At 40.5% G+C, this 19,807-nt stretch overlaps 1 protein-coding gene across 1 annotated transcript in view; it reads right to left on the minus strand.

Annotated features, from left to right (window-relative positions):
- The window catches only part of LOC131947496 (uncharacterized), a 63,238-nt gene extending 44,001 nt beyond the window's left edge, over positions 1-19,237 (minus strand). Inside the window, exons 1-5 of the mRNA XM_059308716.1 lie at positions 19,103-19,237; positions 13,768-14,202; positions 7,724-7,897; positions 7,068-7,258; positions 5,254-5,399 (exon numbers count right to left, since the gene is read on the minus strand). Coding sequence (XP_059164699.1) covers positions 5,254-5,399; positions 7,068-7,258; positions 7,724-7,897; positions 13,768-14,052 — 796 coding nt within the window. The 5' untranslated portion in view covers positions 14,053-14,202; positions 19,103-19,237. The remainder of the gene's footprint in view (positions 1-5,253; positions 5,400-7,067; positions 7,259-7,723; positions 7,898-13,767; positions 14,203-19,102) is intronic.
- Between the last annotated feature and the right edge of the window lie 570 nt (positions 19,238-19,807).

Here is a 19,807-nt window from a genome sequence, read left to right on the forward strand (position 1 = left end):
GGAAGCGACAAGATGTCTGTAAAATCAAGACGTATTAATATCACAGGGACGTGAATATAACGAGTATTGTGTTACACCTAACACCATATTGACGTGATGTCAAATGTGAAATGTAATAGTTGTGTGAGGTGACTTTACGCCACTGTGGAGGATTACTCTAGCAGCTCATGTGTCGAGAAAACGAATGGGTTATCTTTTCTTTGTTGTGTCTGGCTTTAAAGTGCGAATGGGCGATAACTCCGAGATTTGTTGACGTTTTCCTTTTAAAATATGGATGTCATTGAAGGTAAATAAAATACATTTTTTTAAATATTTATTTTTTTGTAAACAGCTAATTAAAAACAGCGAAGGCTAGGGAAATCCAATCATTTTTAACGCCGTGTTAACTTGAAACCGCAGCCGATTCAAATTACTCGCACGTAACACAAACATATTTTTTAAACAAATTTAGTTTAAAAATACAACTTTTCTATTCAATTTTAGTAGTACGTTGCCACAGCCAAAGAAAAAAAAAAACAGGCTGCTGGAAAGTATTTTTTTAATAATAGGTTTTAGATAAAGGTGCACTCAACATTGGACAATGCACGTAAGGCCAATGCCCTGCTGTGGTCAAACCACCTATGGTCTAACCACCTATGGTAAAACCACCTATGGTCTAACCAGCTATGGTCAAACCATCTATGCTCAAATCATCTATGGTCTAACCACCTATGGTCAAACCACCTGTGGTCTAACCATCTATAGTCTAACCACCTATGGTCAAACCACCTGTGGTCTAACCATCTATGGTCTAACCAACTATGGTCAAACCACCTGTGGTCTAACCACCTATGGTCTAACCATCTATGGTCTAACCACCTATAGACAAACCACCTATGGTTAAACCACCTATGGTCAAACCACCTATGGTCAAACTACCTATGGTAAAACCACCTATGGTCTAACCATCTATGGTGAAACCATCTATGATGAAATCATATATGGTCAAATCACCTATGGTCTAACCACCTATGGTCTAACCAACTATGGTCTAACCAACTATGGTTAAACCACCTGTGGTCTAACCTCCTATGGTCAAACCACCTATGGTCTAACCATCTATGGTCAAACCACTTATGGTCTAACCACATATGATCTAACCACCTATGGTCTAACCACCTATGGTCTAATCACCTATGGTCAAACCACCTATGGTCTAACCACCTATAGTCTAACCACCTATGGTCAAACCACCTGTGGTCTAACCAACTATGGTCAAACCACCTGTGGTCTAACCATCTATGGTCTAACCACCTATGATCTAACCATCTATACTCAAACTATCTATGGTCAAAACACCTGTGGCCAAATTTCCGCGTATCGATAATAACAAAATTCATCAAAATACAAAAATGGTTTTAATCTAACAAAGACTTATAAATCTCTGATTCGTTTTTTTTTTCGCACGATGTGTATGTTTGAGCAAATTAGTATGTAACCACTCCACACGTCCATATTGAACTTTTGGTACACGAGAATCGTTATGTGGACATACACAGTAAATAAACTATATTGGTGTGTTACAAGTGTAGTATTGGGTTCGTCTAGCCTTGACTGGTGAAAGTGTCTTTTGCCCACATACATACTTAGGGCTGTTTACACATACATCTAGTGGCGTAGGCAGGGTGCGGGTTAAGGAAGGACCGTATGAATTTACATATAGAAATATGTAGGAGTGGGGTGGATTAACAGTGAGCCAGATGGCGTTTCAATAGAATCAACAAGGTGGTTGTGTGTCTTTAGGCTATGAACACAATGCATAGTGAAACCTGGGTCTTATAACCAACGACGAATTTCATCAAGTGAATGAATGAATACTACAGGGTTGTTATAAGGACCAGTGATAGCTGGGACCTGACTGTTTATAACTTGACAAACTGACGTTTATTGCCTGGGCACCTTTGTATGACGTAAGATGGTTAAGGAAACTGCTACCAGCTGCACTAGGGTGTTTATATACACACATACATACCTACATACATACATACATAAACAACGCACATACATATACACACACTCACATACATAGATGCAAAAATACATATACATACATACACACACACACACACACATATATATATATATATATATATATATATATATATATATATATATATATATATATATATATATATATATATATATTAGAAAGATGGGTTATGCACCTAGGTTATGCATATAGACACAAAATATATTCTATTATGTAGAATTGTATAGGCGTGCACAGTAATTAGCCACAGAGAGAGGGAGAGAGCGGTGGGATTGGCAAGATGAATAGACAACCAGGTTGGAAACATGAGACTGTGGTTGTGTGAACCAGCGAGACAGGTCTGCAGGGAAGACAGGTCAGGGAAGACAGGTCAGGGAAGACAGGTGTCTGTAAAGACAGGTCAGCAGGAACAGGTTCAGTCAACCGGTGCTGGAGACACCAGACTAGCGACATGGGGGGAGGGGGTGGCGGAGGGGGGGGGGGGGGGGTTAAAAAGGGGTTAAACAGAATTACATGGGGGACGGGGGATGGGGGATGACGGTGGATGGGAGAATACGGTGGATGGGGGATGACGATGGATGGGGGATGACGGTGGATGGGGGATGACGGTGGATGGGGGATGATGGGGGATGGGGGAAGACGGTGGATGGAGTATCGCGGTGGATGGGGGATGACGGTGGATGGGGGATGACGGTGGATGGGGGATGACGGTGGGTGGGGGATCACGGTGGACGGGGGAGGGGGGACATCAAGAAATGGTCGAAAAAGAACGAGCGATCCGGGTGTGACATGAACACCTATAGAGGTCTTGGTGTTTTACATCTGATAGCCTAAAGTGTGCTACCAGCGTTATGCTTGTGCTGCATTGTTACCATGTACGTGTTATCGATTAGCCGTACCCACAAGATGTGACGTGCAGGTCTGTAGGTGTGTGCGTGCTTAATACCTGAAGTTTCACCTGTATCACTGACATCATGCACTGAATGCATTACTTGTAACGTCGATTACAAAGCATTAATATATTGTAACCGATTACCGGTATTCCAATATTCATACACGTGGTATCGCGGAGCTGTGCCTCTATGTATCACATACACTTGTTATCCCTTTGGACATTAGTATTTTAATAATCGATTACTGTTAGTTGAATATTTCGTTATTGGTTATTTGTTGATACACATCTAATACTACTATTTTTATCCAACATATAGAACAAGCTGTTCTTAAAATTGTGAAAGGTGTCGAACCGCACCAATTTCATGTGGGTATTCATCGAAACCTTCTTAATAGTTCTATCATCCGCACTGACAAAAAAATTCTGATCGTGAATCATATGAATCAGGTGTGTCTTGTACCCCTGAGACTGCATCACCGAACCCCTGGGGTTCGACCGAACCCAGGTTAAGAACCACTACTATAGATCTAACAAGAATCAAGACTAACAACACGATGCAATATATTGTAAGTGCGAAAATATGAGAACAGAAATCAGATTCAAGAAGTGCTGCAACGACTGTAACGGTCGCCTCGACAGGCAGGCCTAAATCTAAATGTTCGGCGTTTCAAGTCGAATTGACATTCGGTGACCTAGTTTTGAGACGGGAGAGTAAACAAGGCAATACAGGTCTGTCTCGATGTAACTTCGGGCTGTGACCTATTTACTCGTGTGACCTATATACTATTTTTAAGTTATGCATACAAGCAAACGTATTTTAATTCAATAAAAAGTGACAATCAAGAATAATTCCGTTGTTTCGATTTAGTTTTCAACTTTGCTTAGCAAAAGAAAAAGTTAAAAAAAAAAGAAAATCAAGCTTGACGCGTTGATATCTCAACAACATCAACAAAAAATCACCTTTAAACTTGATTCCTGTCTCGCCATACTGGCTTCGAATTAGTCCACCCCCCACCCCTCCGCGCAAAGAAAAAACAAGTTTCACGAAGACCTAACACACTGCAGTATCTGCACAAACACACAAAGTGTACACAGTCCCGGCTGGCTAAATTAGCACACAGACACACATACATACATACATACATACATACATACATACATACATACATACATACATACATACATACATACATACATACACACATATATTGGCCTACATACATATACACACATACTTACACATACAAACACAAACATAAATACGCACACTTAGTCCAAGTGCTTAGAACAACAATTTAAATTTACATTCAATTCATTGAATTTCTGTTAAAGTCTGTCAGTGTATGTGTACAATTGAGTGTGTAGGCAGGTTGATAAAATACACATACAGATATAGAATGTTACATGGGACGGCGTGGTCTAGCTGTAGAGCACTAGACGATAACCCTAAAGTTTCGAGTACGAAACTGGGTTCATGTCTGTGGAACGTCCACCCACTTGAAATTTTTTTTTTGGGGGGGGGGGGGGGCGATGAATCGTTAGGTCTAAAGATGAATCTTTAGATTATATAGAACAGTCGACATAAATGACTGTATACATGCAGAAGCTTAACTGGGAAGTTATAAACATATTTCGACCCCCCCCCCCCACCCGATCTCCTTATCTATTATCAGATACGTCACCGACCCAAACAATCATTATAGTCTACAAACAGAAATGTAGGTGACAAGTTTAAAATGTGTGACGTGGGGTTTACTCAAACACGGTTTCCGTGAGTCACCCGGTGGCTTTACACTACCCCTGAAACATCCGTCCCCAAATTTGGTCAGGTCAGGGTGACCTTTCAGACGGGTAAGGTCCAGGTAAGGCAGAGCCGACAGTTATATAATCTATTTTTTCCTAGGGCAACCTTATTCTAACAACTGTAGCTATCATAATAAAGGCATGTTTTATTTTAGCTATAAAATATAGTGATGATGGTGAAGGTTGACAATGACAAGTAAAAGTTCTCCTTCCGGACCTACATAGTGCAGGTGAAGTAGAGTTTATCTGTTTTTTTTTATCACGGCATGTGAAGAGATGTTAGCTTAATGCCCAGTCGCCTTTACACTTCTTTATATGAGTAAGGTAGCCTACTCATCAAAGCTCGGTTGACGCAGGGACACCTACAGACTGGAGTCTAAGATCCAAACTCAATATTTTGAGTTAGAAGTCGAGCACCCGACCACACCGTTCCAATACTAACGTAGACTATTCATGAAATATCACACGGTGTGTGAAGGTATGTGGTGTAAGCACCAAGATGGACAACACGCTGGTGTGTACTCACCCTTGATGCATTCTGCACGGTAATCACAATTACATCCTGGTTGTGAGCCTTGACTGATACATAAACAATCCTTGGAGCAGCGGTTGTCTACGTCACAAATTTCCACTGGGTAGTCCTGTACACCTTTACCTTCAAGCATTTTCGCCCTGCATTAGATAAACATTTCATATATAGGTATATATATATATATATATATATATATATATATATATATATATATATATATATATATATATACTCTTTATTAAGTATGTACATCTGAACACTCATCATACAATTACAGTAGACACACAGAGAGAGCGAGAGTGAGAGCTAGAGAGATTAAAGGGTAGTTCGGATCATTTTGGAGCTAACCAACTACTCAGATAGGAGCAGTACCCAAATAGACCAGCATAAACCGTACCCTACAAGACAAGCAGACAAGACTATAAATAAGACTGGAACATTACCAGAGTTTATTCCAGGCATCTCTTTGGGGAGGGGTGGGGGCGAAAAAAAAGTCTCCGCCCCCCCCCCCCCTCCCCCGGAAGGAATGGATTTTATATCTAGAGAAAACAAATACTTTTACAAATGTCCGCCCACGCCCCGAAAAATGTTATCCGCCCATCGAAAATATCATGTGTCTCCCCCCCCTTCCCCGGAGAAAAAAGTCTGGAAGTACAAGTGGAAAAAACATTGAACACTGCACAACAAAATAAGACTGAAAGACCTTATCTAGGAGCAGTACCCAACTAGACCATCACAAGCAGTACCCAACTAGACCATCTCAAGCAGTACATTTACTAGACCACCTCAAGCAGTACCCAACTAGACCATCTCAAGCAGTACCCAACTAGACCAACTCAAACAGTACCCAACTAGACTACCTCAAGCAGTACCCAACTAGACCATCTCAAGCATTACCCAACTCCTCAGCTAGGAGCAGTACCCAACTACTCAGCTAGGAGCAGTACCCAACTAGACCATCACAAGCATTACCCAAACTACTCAGCTAGGAGCAGTACCCAACTAGACCATCACAAGCATTACCCAACTACTCAGCTAGGAGCAGTACCTTTACTAGACCACCTCAAGCAGTTCCCAACTAAACCACCTCAAGCAATACCCAACTAAACCACCTCAAGCAATACCCAACTAGACCACCTCAAGCAGTACCCAACTAGACCATCTCAAACAGTACCCCCAGTACTCAGCTAGAAGCAGTACCCAACTAGACCACCTCAAGCAGTACCCAACTAGACCACCTCAAGCAGTACCCAACTAGACCACCTCAAGAAGTACCCCCAGTACTCAGCTAGAAGCAGTACCCAACTAGACCACCTCAAGCAGTACCCAACTAGACCACCTCAAGCAGTACCCAACTAGACCACCTCAAGAAGTACCCCCAGTACTCAGCTAGAAGCAGTACCCAACTAGACCACCTCAAGCAGTACCCAACTAGACCACCTCAAACAGTACCCAACTAGACCACCTCAAGCAGTACCCAACTAGACCACCTCAAGCAGTACCCAACAAGACTACCTCAAGCAGTACCCAACTAGACTACCTCAAGCAGTACCCAACTAGACCACCTCAAGCAGTACCCAACTAGACCACCTCAAGCAGTACCCAACTAGACCACCTCAAGCAGTACCCAACTAGACTACCTCAAGCAGTACCCAACTAGACCATCACAAGCAGTACCCAACTACTCAGCTAGGAGCAGTACCCAACTCCTCATCTAGGAGCAGTACCTTTACTAGACCACCTCAAGCAGTACCCAACTAGACCATCATACGCAGTACCCCAACTCCTCATCTAGGAGCAGTACTGACCTAGCAGGCAGACAGGAGCAGTTGAAGTAGATGACGTTCCTCATCTCCCCGTTAAAGACGGAGGCCCTGAGGTTTGAGGGTAGCACGCTCTGGGACAGGCTCTGGTTGTAGTCCCGGGGCAGGCCGCCAAAGTACACGTAGTTGTTGGTGTCCAGGTGCTCGCCGAAGCTGAAGTCTGACCCAAACGCCACCTGGGGGTGGGGGAGAGAGGCTGGCGTTATTGGGTGCACATAGTTCATTAGGGTCGTTAGTAAACTATACTTGTAACTCGGGAATAGGAGGGCATTCAATTATGTATTATTTGAAAAGGAAAGGATCTCAAACACAAAATTGAAATTTGAAAGTTAGTGTTTACTTCTAATAAACAGTGAAAACAAAATTTAAATTATTTAATCGCTTTTTACAAGCTTTAATTTTTTTTTATATATTTAAAGTAACCGCAGCTTTATTATATTTTTTAAAATTATTTTATATTTAATACAAATTTAATTATTTTCTTCTTTTTAGTGCATTTACAAAAGCTTGTAAATATAAACGTTTTTATGTATTTATTATGTTTTAGTCAAATCACTAACTGCGCTGGTTAAAATAAAAAAAAATAAATAATCAGCCATGTCCGATAACTCGGGTGATGCCGCAACAGCTGGATTACCTACCCTGCTCTCCTGACTGTTGTCTACCGTCATGATGGTCTCCATCCGGTTCCGCCTGACCTGCACGTTGTGCCACTGGCCGTTGTTCAGGTTCCTGCCCAAGGTCATTGTGACATTCTGATAGTTCTCTCGGACAAAGTTAATCCAGAGCTGAACGGTGCCATCAATCAAGGCCACCTGGAGAAGGAAGGTCATGTTCATTAATTTTAATTAATGAGATGGGACAGCAATTATATTTATCATCATCTTTTCCCGTTCGTACCCTAGACACATGAGGTATAATGTGCATTGTTTCTTCTAGACTTTTTTTTCTCGGGCGGACAACATTTTCTAGGGGGGTGGGGATATTGGTAAAAGTATATGTTTTCTATATAAATTCCATTTCGATGGGGGGGGGGGGACACGACAAAGAGCCCTCCCCCCTTATGATATGCCGGGAAGAAACTCAGATAGTGTGGTCAGCAAAATGCTCAACCGTCTTAGTTTCCCTAACGTGAATAAGATAATCATTGAGAAGCTGGGTGATTTCGCGGACGTGCTACATAATCGGGCCAAGGATTCGAACTTTACTTTTAGGGTTAGCAGGATTCGCTCTGCCATCCGACCACGCCGTTCCGCAGTTGGATTGTGTGTAGATCTTTATTCGGCAAACTAATACAGGAAGTTTACTGTCCTCCATTTTTAAATCCCTTTTATTTTTTTATTTTTTTTATTTCAACTCTGAATGTGAGTAACATTCCCACCCCCTTCTGCACCTCCCACACATATAATATTGGTGCTCATTTGCATCTGAGTATTACGGTTACCTGAGAACCACTCACCTATAACTAGTTCGTACAATAACGCCAGGTATATTTCAAAAGTATTTTAACATTAAAATGTACATTATTGTTTTCCTTATCAAACCAGTATGGAATGTATAATTAGCACAAAATCCTGCTTCTGAGTTACATAAACAAGTATTTCCTGAGAGATAGGAGCCTGCCAGTTCTGTTTCGTCGAGGAATGTCAGAGTTTAAACACAAGCAAACTCCTGCCAAGAATGTGTTTGTGCGGGTATAAAAACTCGAGCCTATATACACCTGCGTTAATGCTTCGAGGGGAGGTTTATATTGATGTGCTTAATGAATCCATTAGGCAAAGATCTAGTACACACGTTTCAAACGTTGAGTCAATGGTGCTGGGCGAAACGGTCGCGTCATCAAGGATACATCAAGATACTCTTGTTAATAAAGACGTTTCGTTTATTGGTAAAGTTGCTGATGCACGGGATATAAGTAGCATCGTATGATATTTATGATGTAAAGTGAAGTTCCATGTGCCAAGTGCAGTAGAGTTTACCTGTGGTCCAGTCGCCTTTACTTTCTCTAACGTGAGTTAGGTACCCATCTGAGCAAGGTGGACTAAGGGACATTCTAGTGAATTGAACCCGTATTCGAACTCGAGACTTTCGGGTTAGCAGTCTAACGCTCCACCGCTAAGCCACGCCGTCCAATCTGTACGATGACGGGGTACTCAGACCCAGAGGCGTAGCGAGGGGGTACAGGGGGTGCGGACCGCACCGGGTGACACCATTTAGGGGGTGACACCAAGGCAAAAAATAGCAAATCATATAGAGAAAAATGATAATTCCCAGTTAATTAAGTGATTAATTCGAGTCTTTTAAGAGGTGCAAATCGAAAGTTTAAGGGGGGGGGGGTGCAAATAGAAAATTGAAAGTTTGTCCCCGGGAAGGGTCGCTACACCATTAAGTGCCGCACCGGCAGACACCCGACCTCGCTACGCCACTACTCAGACCTGCTACCAACCAACCCATGGGCACATTGATGAAGATGTTTAATAGGAACAAGCCCACGCATCACGTTTGGCTGGTGCGAACATATTTTTATATTGAAAATATTTTTATCAGCATTCTTTCATATTGCCTATAAACGCAATGCCCGTTCCGTTTTCATTAAGATTAAAACCTGTTTTTTGGAGGTTTAAGGTTCACCAACTTCTATAATAAAGACATATTTGATGGGACGTCTTGTGTGGCCGGATGTTGTAATGTAAGACAACCGCCAATATTGCGTGCAGCAAGTTAAAAGAACACTTACATAAAGCATTGAGCGAGGGTCATATCGGAGCTTACAAGAAAACCTGTATATCGGCCTATACAAAATCACAGACACTAGATTTACTACCGGTGACTCAATGGCTTTCACAAACACCGCCTACTCTTCTAAAAATAAAAATGAATTCGGCATTTTTTTTTTAAATCGACTCAATGCTTACACAAACGCCGCCTACTCTTACCACCCATTAAAAAAAACGCATTCGGCATTTTTATAATCGACTCAATACTTTTCTAACACCGCCTACTCGATAGTCTACATTTTTAAAAGTCGACTCAATGCTTAAATAAAAATTATAACTGGACGCTTACAAAAGCTATAGGCTATTTTCTTACAGAAAGCGCTTATTTAATTCACACACCGTACCGTAATAGTTGACATTGTATTTAAGTTGTAATTTACCACCAAACAATCATGTAATAGTTCGACAAGGTACTTTAACAATCTCTTATCACTCGGTCAATATGTGCATTGCGACCCCCCCCTCCCCCCCCCCCACACACACACATAAATCCCCTCATACATTCATAAAATATATTGATAACTGGTCTACAAAAGAACTGACAACACATGTTAGTGTGTTAACTGGTGTACAGAAGAACACACGGACAACACATGTCAACGTGTGCTCCAACACGACCCATGGCCTACAATTTCCAGTTTAAACACGGCGCTTCAATAGACGGGAGGAATCTCTAAACCAACACGGACACAAACATCCATTGTTAAAGTTGTAACTATAACCCTTTCGTTCATAGAAATCACTTGCCGCAGTCATAACTGAAATCAATAGCAACAAACATCCAAGTTTGAACTTAGAACCAAAAGATAAAGTTTAAAATAATCAAACCAATGTGTTTTTGGTTGGAATAATAAACAGTTACAATATTTCGTCACTGAGCAAACTCAGCCTAATTTGGTACTCAATCTAATGCTCAATGATTTAGCCGTTTATGCCTTTTAATGAATAGGAGGCAACAGATGGTCAGCTTGACCTGTAGTTAATCAGGGATAGATACGCTCCACTGGTTTTATCACTGAACCAACCGGTTCAGCCAATAAAATTTTGTAAAATTTCGAATACCTGTCCATCCCCTACCCAGAGGCGTAGCGACACCTCCCGGCGCCCGGGAACAAACTTTCGATTTGGCGGCCCCCCCCCCTATATTTTTTTATATTTATAATTCAAAATAGCAGCTAAAATGAGCTTATTTTGGCGCCCCTAGGGTCGGCGCCCGGGGACATATGCCCCCCGGTCGCTACGCCTCTGCCCCTACCCCATATATTATGTACGTCTACCTACGTAGATTACTTATAATTCGCAGTAAGTTAAGTCAATAACACACTTCTTCTTCGTCGTTATATATTTGATATTTGAGGGAATTTCTTCCAATAAAACTAATTATTACGTGTAACCTTAGTATGCCACGTATGGTCGTTTGACTCCTTCTGCAGACTGTTTTTCTTTTAGGATTTGCTCCCAAATTTGTCCACACAAAAATTGTCCATATGGCGGAATTTGTTTGATTTGGGAGTTTTTTTTTCTCCTAGAGGGGTTGATGTATCCTGGTTGGATTTCGAACTCAGGACTTTTAACAGTATTGCACCTTCGCCGGCTCACGTGCCCCCCCCCCCCCCCCCCCCCCCCTCCAACCCTCAGGCCAGCCAATAGCATGTTCTGTGTGTGTACTATTTTGCATTCTCTGCCCACTTCCTATCATTTACATGTGTCCCATGCAATCTATTTATTGGCTTAAGCTATGTGGACAAAGCGGTAGAAAACCAATTGAAACAAAGGGCTGGTTGTATATTTCAATATACCGTTCTGTAGTACACAAAATGGGATTGCATGAGCTAGTGGTAGAGCACTATACTGCTAACCCAAAGTCTCCATTGCAAATCCGGGTTCAAGTCAGCAGTACGTCCCTGAGTCCTCCCAGCTCTCATAGGTACCTTACCCACGTTTAGGAAAAGTAAAGGCGGCTGGGCATTGTGCTGACCACACTATCTTTTCATATGCAGAGGTCACATAAACAGGTGAATTCTACTTCACTTGCACATAACCTTAACTCAGGGTACATAAGCAACCCAATAGACAACCCACTGAAACAAAGGCATGGTTGCGTAAATCAATATGCCGTTATGTAATACATAAACCAACAGCCCTTAACACACACTAAACGATCATATTTTGACATCTCTTGAAAGACTTTTATCTTTGATTACCAGCTAATTACCCGCACTCAAGATAATAAAAACTACCACGGATTATCGTACACACAAAACGGTTGAGTTATTTAAGATCTTTCAGCTAACATAGAGCCACCACAGGCAGGAGAGGATAAGCCTGTAGAACCGGTTGTGTCTTTCAGTATAGTTGGCTGACATCTCAAGTATTTTCTGGTAGCCCAGACAAGACGACACTACGGAATTCGTTTGTTCTTTTAATCAGGCTCGCCTCCGCAGTGATCATTAAAGTGGTTGTATTACTGTTGACGTATATACGCATAATATACACAGTAACACACGGACGTATTGAGGAGTGTACCAAGGAGTTCATACTTGATTTAATCTTGTTATAAAATTACCCTTTAGGGTAGACGAAGTAGAGTTCAACCGTTTTTAAGACATCGGTACATGAAAGAATAGCGTGGTTTCCATTACGTCTAACCGCCTTTACTTTCCGTAACGTGAATCAGCTACGCATCACATAAACAATAAATGCATCTTATTATATCGTAATTTAATCTATATAATTACAAATGTCATCACAAGCTAAAAGGCGTATAGGTTAAGCCCCAAGCCCCTTCCCAACGAAAAATAATGTAATTGATACAGAAAATGTATAGGCCTACTTGTACTAATGTCTGCCCACTCCCCCACAATAAATTCCGGCCCCCGAAAGTTTCAAGTTCCCCCACCCCCGGAGAAATATGTCTGTAAGAAACTTTGCTGTCAACGTAGAAAACGAATCTAAAATATAACTAGAACTACTTAGTAGTGAAATGCTGATATTTCGGGTGGTGGTCGAATGACCTATGGGTTTTGTTACTGTGACTTTGGCGATTTTTACCTGAGTCGGTTTGAAGCGATGACGTCACACGGCAATACAAAGTCAAGTACGGAAAATACGGCAGGTGACGTAGAACTCGTCTGATTCTGTCATCTCAACATATTGAGAGTGCGTCTAATACCACACAATGCAAAAACACCCTAACTTAACCCAATTACCGACAGGTACCTATTAGAGCTGGGTGGACACAGTATTTTCTCATTGATTGAGTCAGGCATACACATTGGTGAGGTTTTTATTTGATTAACTCGCAAATGGTTGAGCCTGCCGTTACAGTCGGTATTATAATTTAGGCATCTGTTGTCTTGTCTGTTATGTGTTTTAGGTAGCTGCCTTTGTTTTCAGTTATATTATGATTTAGGAAACTGTCTATTGTAAGTAAAATGATTTAGGCAACTGTCGTTATTGAAAGTAATATGATTTAGGCAATTGTCTTTATTGTAAGTAACATGATTTAGGCAACTGTCGTTATTGAAAGTAATATGTTTTAGGCAACTGTCTTTATTGTAAGTAAAATGATTTAGGTAAGTATATTTTTTTGCAGTAATGCGATTTACTTAGCTGCCGTTATATTAAGATAAATGATTTAGGCAATGATATGATGTATAGAACACTTTATTTTTAGTGATATATAACCAACTTTCGTTATTTTCAATAATATGATAAGATTTATACAGCTGTCGTTATATTCAGTAATATGATATAGGCAACTCTTTATTTGCAGTGATTCCCCGCTAAGATTTAGGCAGCTATCGTTATGTTCAGTGATATGATATATGCAGCTCGTTATTCTCAGTGATATGATGAGATTTATACATCTGTCGTTATATACAGTAACATGATATAGGCCTACGTACCTGCAGGTAATCGAACCTGCCGTTATCATCAGTGTACATCAACAAGGCATTGGGCTGGGTGGTCTTGAAGTCGAACTGGATTGAAGCGTTGGTGCAGGCGTCCCATTTGGGGTACTTGGCGTAGGTCTCCCGCACCCCGTCAAAAGTGATGGCGCAGCACGGGTACACGAACACACACACAAACACACAGGTAATCCACACAATGTTCCAGGTGTTCAGCGGTGGGTGGGTTAATCCTCTGGAGTTTTTCCTGTCTGCGCCAGGATTGAAACCTGGGCAGGCCATGCTGACCGGTACGGTGTTATCCTTTTTCTATGGGGTTAGCGGTAATCCTTTGAATGTAATCCTTAATCCTATACTTTAATAGTCGTCATCGGGAATATCCGCTAGTTGTTATGAAGTAATCTACTTGTTAATCCCTCTTTGCCTTAACTCCTGTAAAAGATAATTTTAATTTAAAATGGTATGTAGTGTATTTAAATATTAAAACAATTAGAGACACTACTAATAAATCAATAAATGGACAATCGATTTACACTATATATATATTATCACAGTTTTTAAACATAACCCTGAAAGATGTTAACAACTGTTAAAATAATTAGATTGAAAAATCACCTTTCTCTAAAGTTTAGTATTCTTAAAAAAATGTTAAGAAGTGGAAAACAAATTCTTGATTGCCATGCATGTTGGGCAATGACCACTTGGTGCATTCATTTACCGGATACATTCCAAAACCGTGCATAAACAAACAACTCAGTCAGTTTCTTTCTGGCATCTTTTTGGGGAAGAGGGGGGGGGGCGAATCCGAGCACCCCCTTCACAGAACGACGAAAAAAAAACTGATATAGAAAATAAATTCTTTAATAGGTGTCTGCTACCCTCCCCCCTCCCCCCAACGAAAAAAAAAATGTCTGAAAGAAACACTGGTAATATTCGTTACTTCATTACTACGATTCACCAACCACCAACGATACTGACAGCAACATTATGCACCATTCATTATCGCGATACTAACATACGTGAGACCATTAAGGTATAAGAAAATGTATGACAACATTTTGCAAGGTAAATTCTATCGATACTAACAGACGTGGGATACTGAAAGTGTAAAATATTGAATGACAGCAACATTGTGCACCATAAATTCTCGCGATATTAGCATACAGTGAGACACTCAAAGTGTAAGAACATTGAATGACAGCACTCGAGCGAATCTGGGTCGAAGGTCATTCAGTTACGATTTCAGTAATCGAATCCTGACAGCCCGATACTGCGGGTAGCAAGCGATGAATTCTTGTCCCACGGACCGTGAATAGTACGGCACAGTTTGTCGTTTGTGTTGTATGAAAAGGCGAGGAGAATTGAATATAAGTGAATATGGGAATCTTACACTGCCTGTTTATACAATGAATTATGTGTGAATCATACATAATAACCTCGCTGACAGTTGAAGTCAGTGTATCTGTCAGATATTTGTCTGTAGGGGGAGAGGGTTACTCGAGAGTTCGGCTGGGGGGGGGGGGGGGGGGGGTGGACTATTCATTACATAATATATTATTTTTTTTAAATTAATATTTTACTTTCGATTATGTTTGGGGGTGGGGGGGGGGGGTTGGCACTTGAAAGTATGGCGAGTGGTGCAGGGGGGGTGGGGGTAGACTGTTCATTACAGAATATATTCTCTATTTAAATTAACTATCGTGGGGTGGGGGGGGGGGTGTTGGGCACTTGAAAGTATGCCAAGTACTAGGAAGGAGGGGGTGTACTATTCATTACATAATATATTGTCTATTAAAATTTATTTTCGCTTCGATTACATCCGGTGCGATGGGTGTGGAGCACCCTGTAGGTGTGCGGGGCACCCTGTAGAAATGCCTGAAAGAAACACTGTCAAGATGTCAGCCTTAACCACAGTTAGTGGTGCGGAAAGTGTTGTCGAGTGTAACACTATTTGTAATGTGTTGTTTATTTTCTCCGTGTGATGACGCATTTGTATACATTCCATTTTTTAAAGATCAAAATAGGAACACCGCACCTTAACATTAATTAAAAAGGTACTGCGTAAATAAAACAAGGTTGGGTATAAGGTTAGGTGGGACGGCGTGACCTGAGCGATAGAGCGCTAGACTGCTAACCCGAAAGTCTCGAGTTCGATTCCAGGTCCAAATCAATAGAACGTCCCTGAGTGCACACAGCTGTGATGGGTACCTAACTCACGTTAGGGAAAATAAAGGCGGCTGGGCAAAGTGCTGACCAAGCCTTCCTTCAAATGCCAAGGTTATTATAAACATAACTCCAATTCATCTGCCAATGGATATCTAGTTATAAAGATGTTAAAAGTATATATTTTTCATATAACATATTTCGTTGGGGATGGTGTGTGTGTGTGGTTGGGGGGGCAAGAAGAGATGCCTAGAAGAAACTCTAATAAATGGAATCTGGAGCTAAAGACACTAGACTATACCCACACCATTGTATCAAAGCACTACCAACTCACAGCTGATCCACTACAGCACCACAACAGGACATCTTATGTTCTTTAATCATAACGCAAACCCCGACCCTATCCCTTAATCTGACTACAATAATTTCACGCACACATATAATAACAAAGAAAAAAGCGATTATGTTGTGTATTGTATTGGCAGCGTATTATATATATATATATATATATATATATATATATATATATATATATATATATATATATATATATATATATATATACTACTGTGAGTCACGAATTCAACGTGTATTGTCTTGTAACACACGTTGAAACTTTGAACCACGCCAGCTGTCACCGTGTATCGTTTCACATGTGACAACTCGAGAATAAATTTACACCTAGAACACAGCCAATGGCTTTGTCAAGATAATATTTTATGCGTTTATAACAATAACAATAACGAATTAATGAACGTATAAAACAGGTTTAAACATATTCGTATTGATCAGTTGCTCCTAAATACTTGTGTTGTAAGCATCGCATATAAGTATAAGAAACTCAATCCAAGCTTGATATTAACGGATTAAGGCGTTCAACTAACTCAAATTGACAATGTCTACTTTTGCAGAACGTGCGATACGCCTATCTGTATATGGATATGGCTAATTAAAACAAAGAACTTATCAAACTGCAATTTAAAAGTAAACACAAGTTCGCTTAAGGTTATGGTTAACGGGTAGTTTCTACAGATCCGCCTAATTATTTTATACGGATTAGGCCTAATAACATTATAATAATTAAAACTACTTTTAAATAACTCCAAATTGTTTGGGAAAAGAAATAATGACTAAAGTAAAAAATAAAAAACAACTCACCCTATGGTACTAGTTACAGTTAGTGAATTAGTGTTTGTATTCCCAAAGCAATTAGCAAAGGTAGCTCTAATTAAAACAAATACAACACAAATATTGGACAGCTGCTCTAACTACAGACGACTCCTGGCAAATAGAAGAGAGCGATACACTACAATTATTTATAGCTGCGCGACATTCCGCTGTCCCCCCAATTTTCATTCAGACGTTAAAGTTGAACTGTCCCACCCACGACTGGGTCGTCTGCTACATTTTAAAGAGGTTCAACCATCCCGTCTGCTTGATGAACTGTTACACAACGCAGGCGAGGCAGTGCAAACAGTGGCTGTCCGTTGTGTGGGGCACAAGCACGTAGGCGGAGAGTAGTGATACGTTTCTGCTAATCAAGTAATTGCGCGTAATCAGTCAACCATTAACCTCATAATCGAATAGCTGGAAAACGTCAGTATCGATACTCAAAAGCCTACACCAATCCAATAACCATCGCCTGAATCCAAATTGGGTCTAAGCTTTTACAAACAGCTGATTTAGCATGAGTAGCAGTGTGTGTGTGTGTATAATGTGGTGAAAGGTGTGCCCCCTCCCACACCCTCCCGCATCCAAGTAGAAATCAATAAAAAAAAATATTTTTCGTATTTATAATTGAAATATTGAATGTACTCCTACTATTGTTCAGCTATGTGTCTTCTCATTATCTCTTAATTTATAGGCTACAACAGTGGCGTAGGCAGGGGGGGGGGGTTAGAAGGGGTCATAACCCCCCCCCCCCCCCCCATAGACCCCTCGGTATATAGAAAAAGTATGAGGGGGGGTGCAAATCGAAAGTTTGAGGGGGGTGCAAATCGAAAGTTTGTCCCCGGGTAAAAATTGGAACCCCCCCCCCCCTTGAGACGATCCTGGCTACGCCACTGGGCTACAATATAGGCCTGTTGGTACAGGTATGGGCCGTCTTAATCCCACCTTCCCCTTTTCTCGATACCTCCACACAATAAGAGATTAAATTGGCTTATGGCATAATGCCATTAAATAAAAGGCGTATGGCCTTATACCGTTAAATAATAGATGTAAACACATTTCTCCTAAAAATTATGTACTGTATAAATGACGAATACATGGGAGAGACTGCTTCATGTGTTTGTTAAAGAAAACAAGAAACAATTTCATGAAATGCAGTTCACTATTAGTAGGCTAAATACTCTCAGTTATCAAATAGATCTATCTGAAGCCTACCTTGCTTAGTAGCAATATTCACTACTCGGAGAATATCGGGTATTACATTTTGTCTTGCTAGTGATTGTTACATCACTGGGTCTATCTAATTTAACATCAGGTGAACTAAAAGCCAGTATAATTATTGAGCTCAGTAAAAGTACAGCCTTCCAAACTATAAAACTTCATAGAGGTTTTTTTTCAGAGATCGTTTAAAGTCAAAATTATTTTTAAGGCTACAGTGGAGTTGATAGATCTAGTTGCTAGATTTCTATGTTAATGCTAGTGGTAGTGCAGTCAAGATCTGGAAATAAAACCCTACCCTAGGCTGTATCCGCTATAGATCTAGATCTTGAAAATTAAATAAATATTTAATATTGATCTTTAGACTATTGCCTATGTACTATGTAATGTATGCATTCGTTGAAACGCAAGGCTACATTTCCCCCAGTATTTTTTAACAATGGAACCTACTTACTTACTAGATCTAGTCTAGATATCTAGATCTAGTACTTACTGACTAAACTAAACTTGCTTAACTTGAATCAGGCTAAACGCAAACAGCTTAACTGACGTACACGCAAAAAAAAATTCTGTTATTTCATTCAGTGTCCTTACTAGATCTACTACCTTTCTAACTTTTTGTTTTCCTTTTTACTTTTTAGTGTTTTGGCCTTTTTGTTTAAAATCGAAAGACTTCCCTACTAGATCCAAATCTTAATCTATTAAATCCAATCAGATGCAATCTTCTTTACTTTCTTTAGCATTTAAAAATGTGTTTAAACAGGTATAAAATTTGTCTCACCTTTATCCAGAAAGCAACAATCAGCTTTCTTCTAAATCCACAGAAAAATAACACAACACACCCGGCAACGGACGCTACCGGTTTTCCACACACGAACACGGCCGTGCAGTCCCAGCACGGTGTTTCCCTCGCACACCGGTAGATTGAGCCCTCCGTTGCACGAGACTGCGCCTCGTTGCTAGTCGATGCGTAAACTAAACCAGCCAATCAATTCTCCTCTCGCTCGATAGGTCAGAATCGGAAATTCAAACTTTTCGGGCTAAATATAGACCTAGCATCTTTTAATTGAAACTCTAAATTCGATCAGTGTTTTTGTTAAGTAAATAAGTTATTTTAGTTATATAAGTTAATAATATTTAACTTTGTTTATGTTTTAGTATTAAAAATAAAATGTAGTCTAACGTGAAACAGGTAAACTAAAGGGAATGAGTTACTGTCGAGTTGTCGAACCTGTCCTTCCTGAAAATGAAAGAGTAGCGGGCCCTGGCCTGGTGGGGAATTATCAATTTGTCACACATTTTTCAATACGACCAGTAACGCGAGAGGAATTCAAGTGCAATGGACCATGAAATTGCGTCAGTGTTACCGTTAGCGTTGTATGAGTAGGCGTAGAGAAATCGGATATGAGTCGACATGTGAATCCTCTATTATCTGCTAATAAGATTCAGGGACAGAGTTTCTTTTAGGAATCGCCCCCGTTCCCCG

This window comes from Physella acuta, unplaced genomic scaffold, assembly GCF_028476545.2.
Source record: "Physella acuta isolate Inbredline_101_S28 unplaced genomic scaffold, ASM2847654v3 ptg000595l, whole genome shotgun sequence".
Taxonomy (NCBI): Eukaryota; Metazoa; Mollusca; class Gastropoda; family Physidae; genus Physella; species Physella acuta.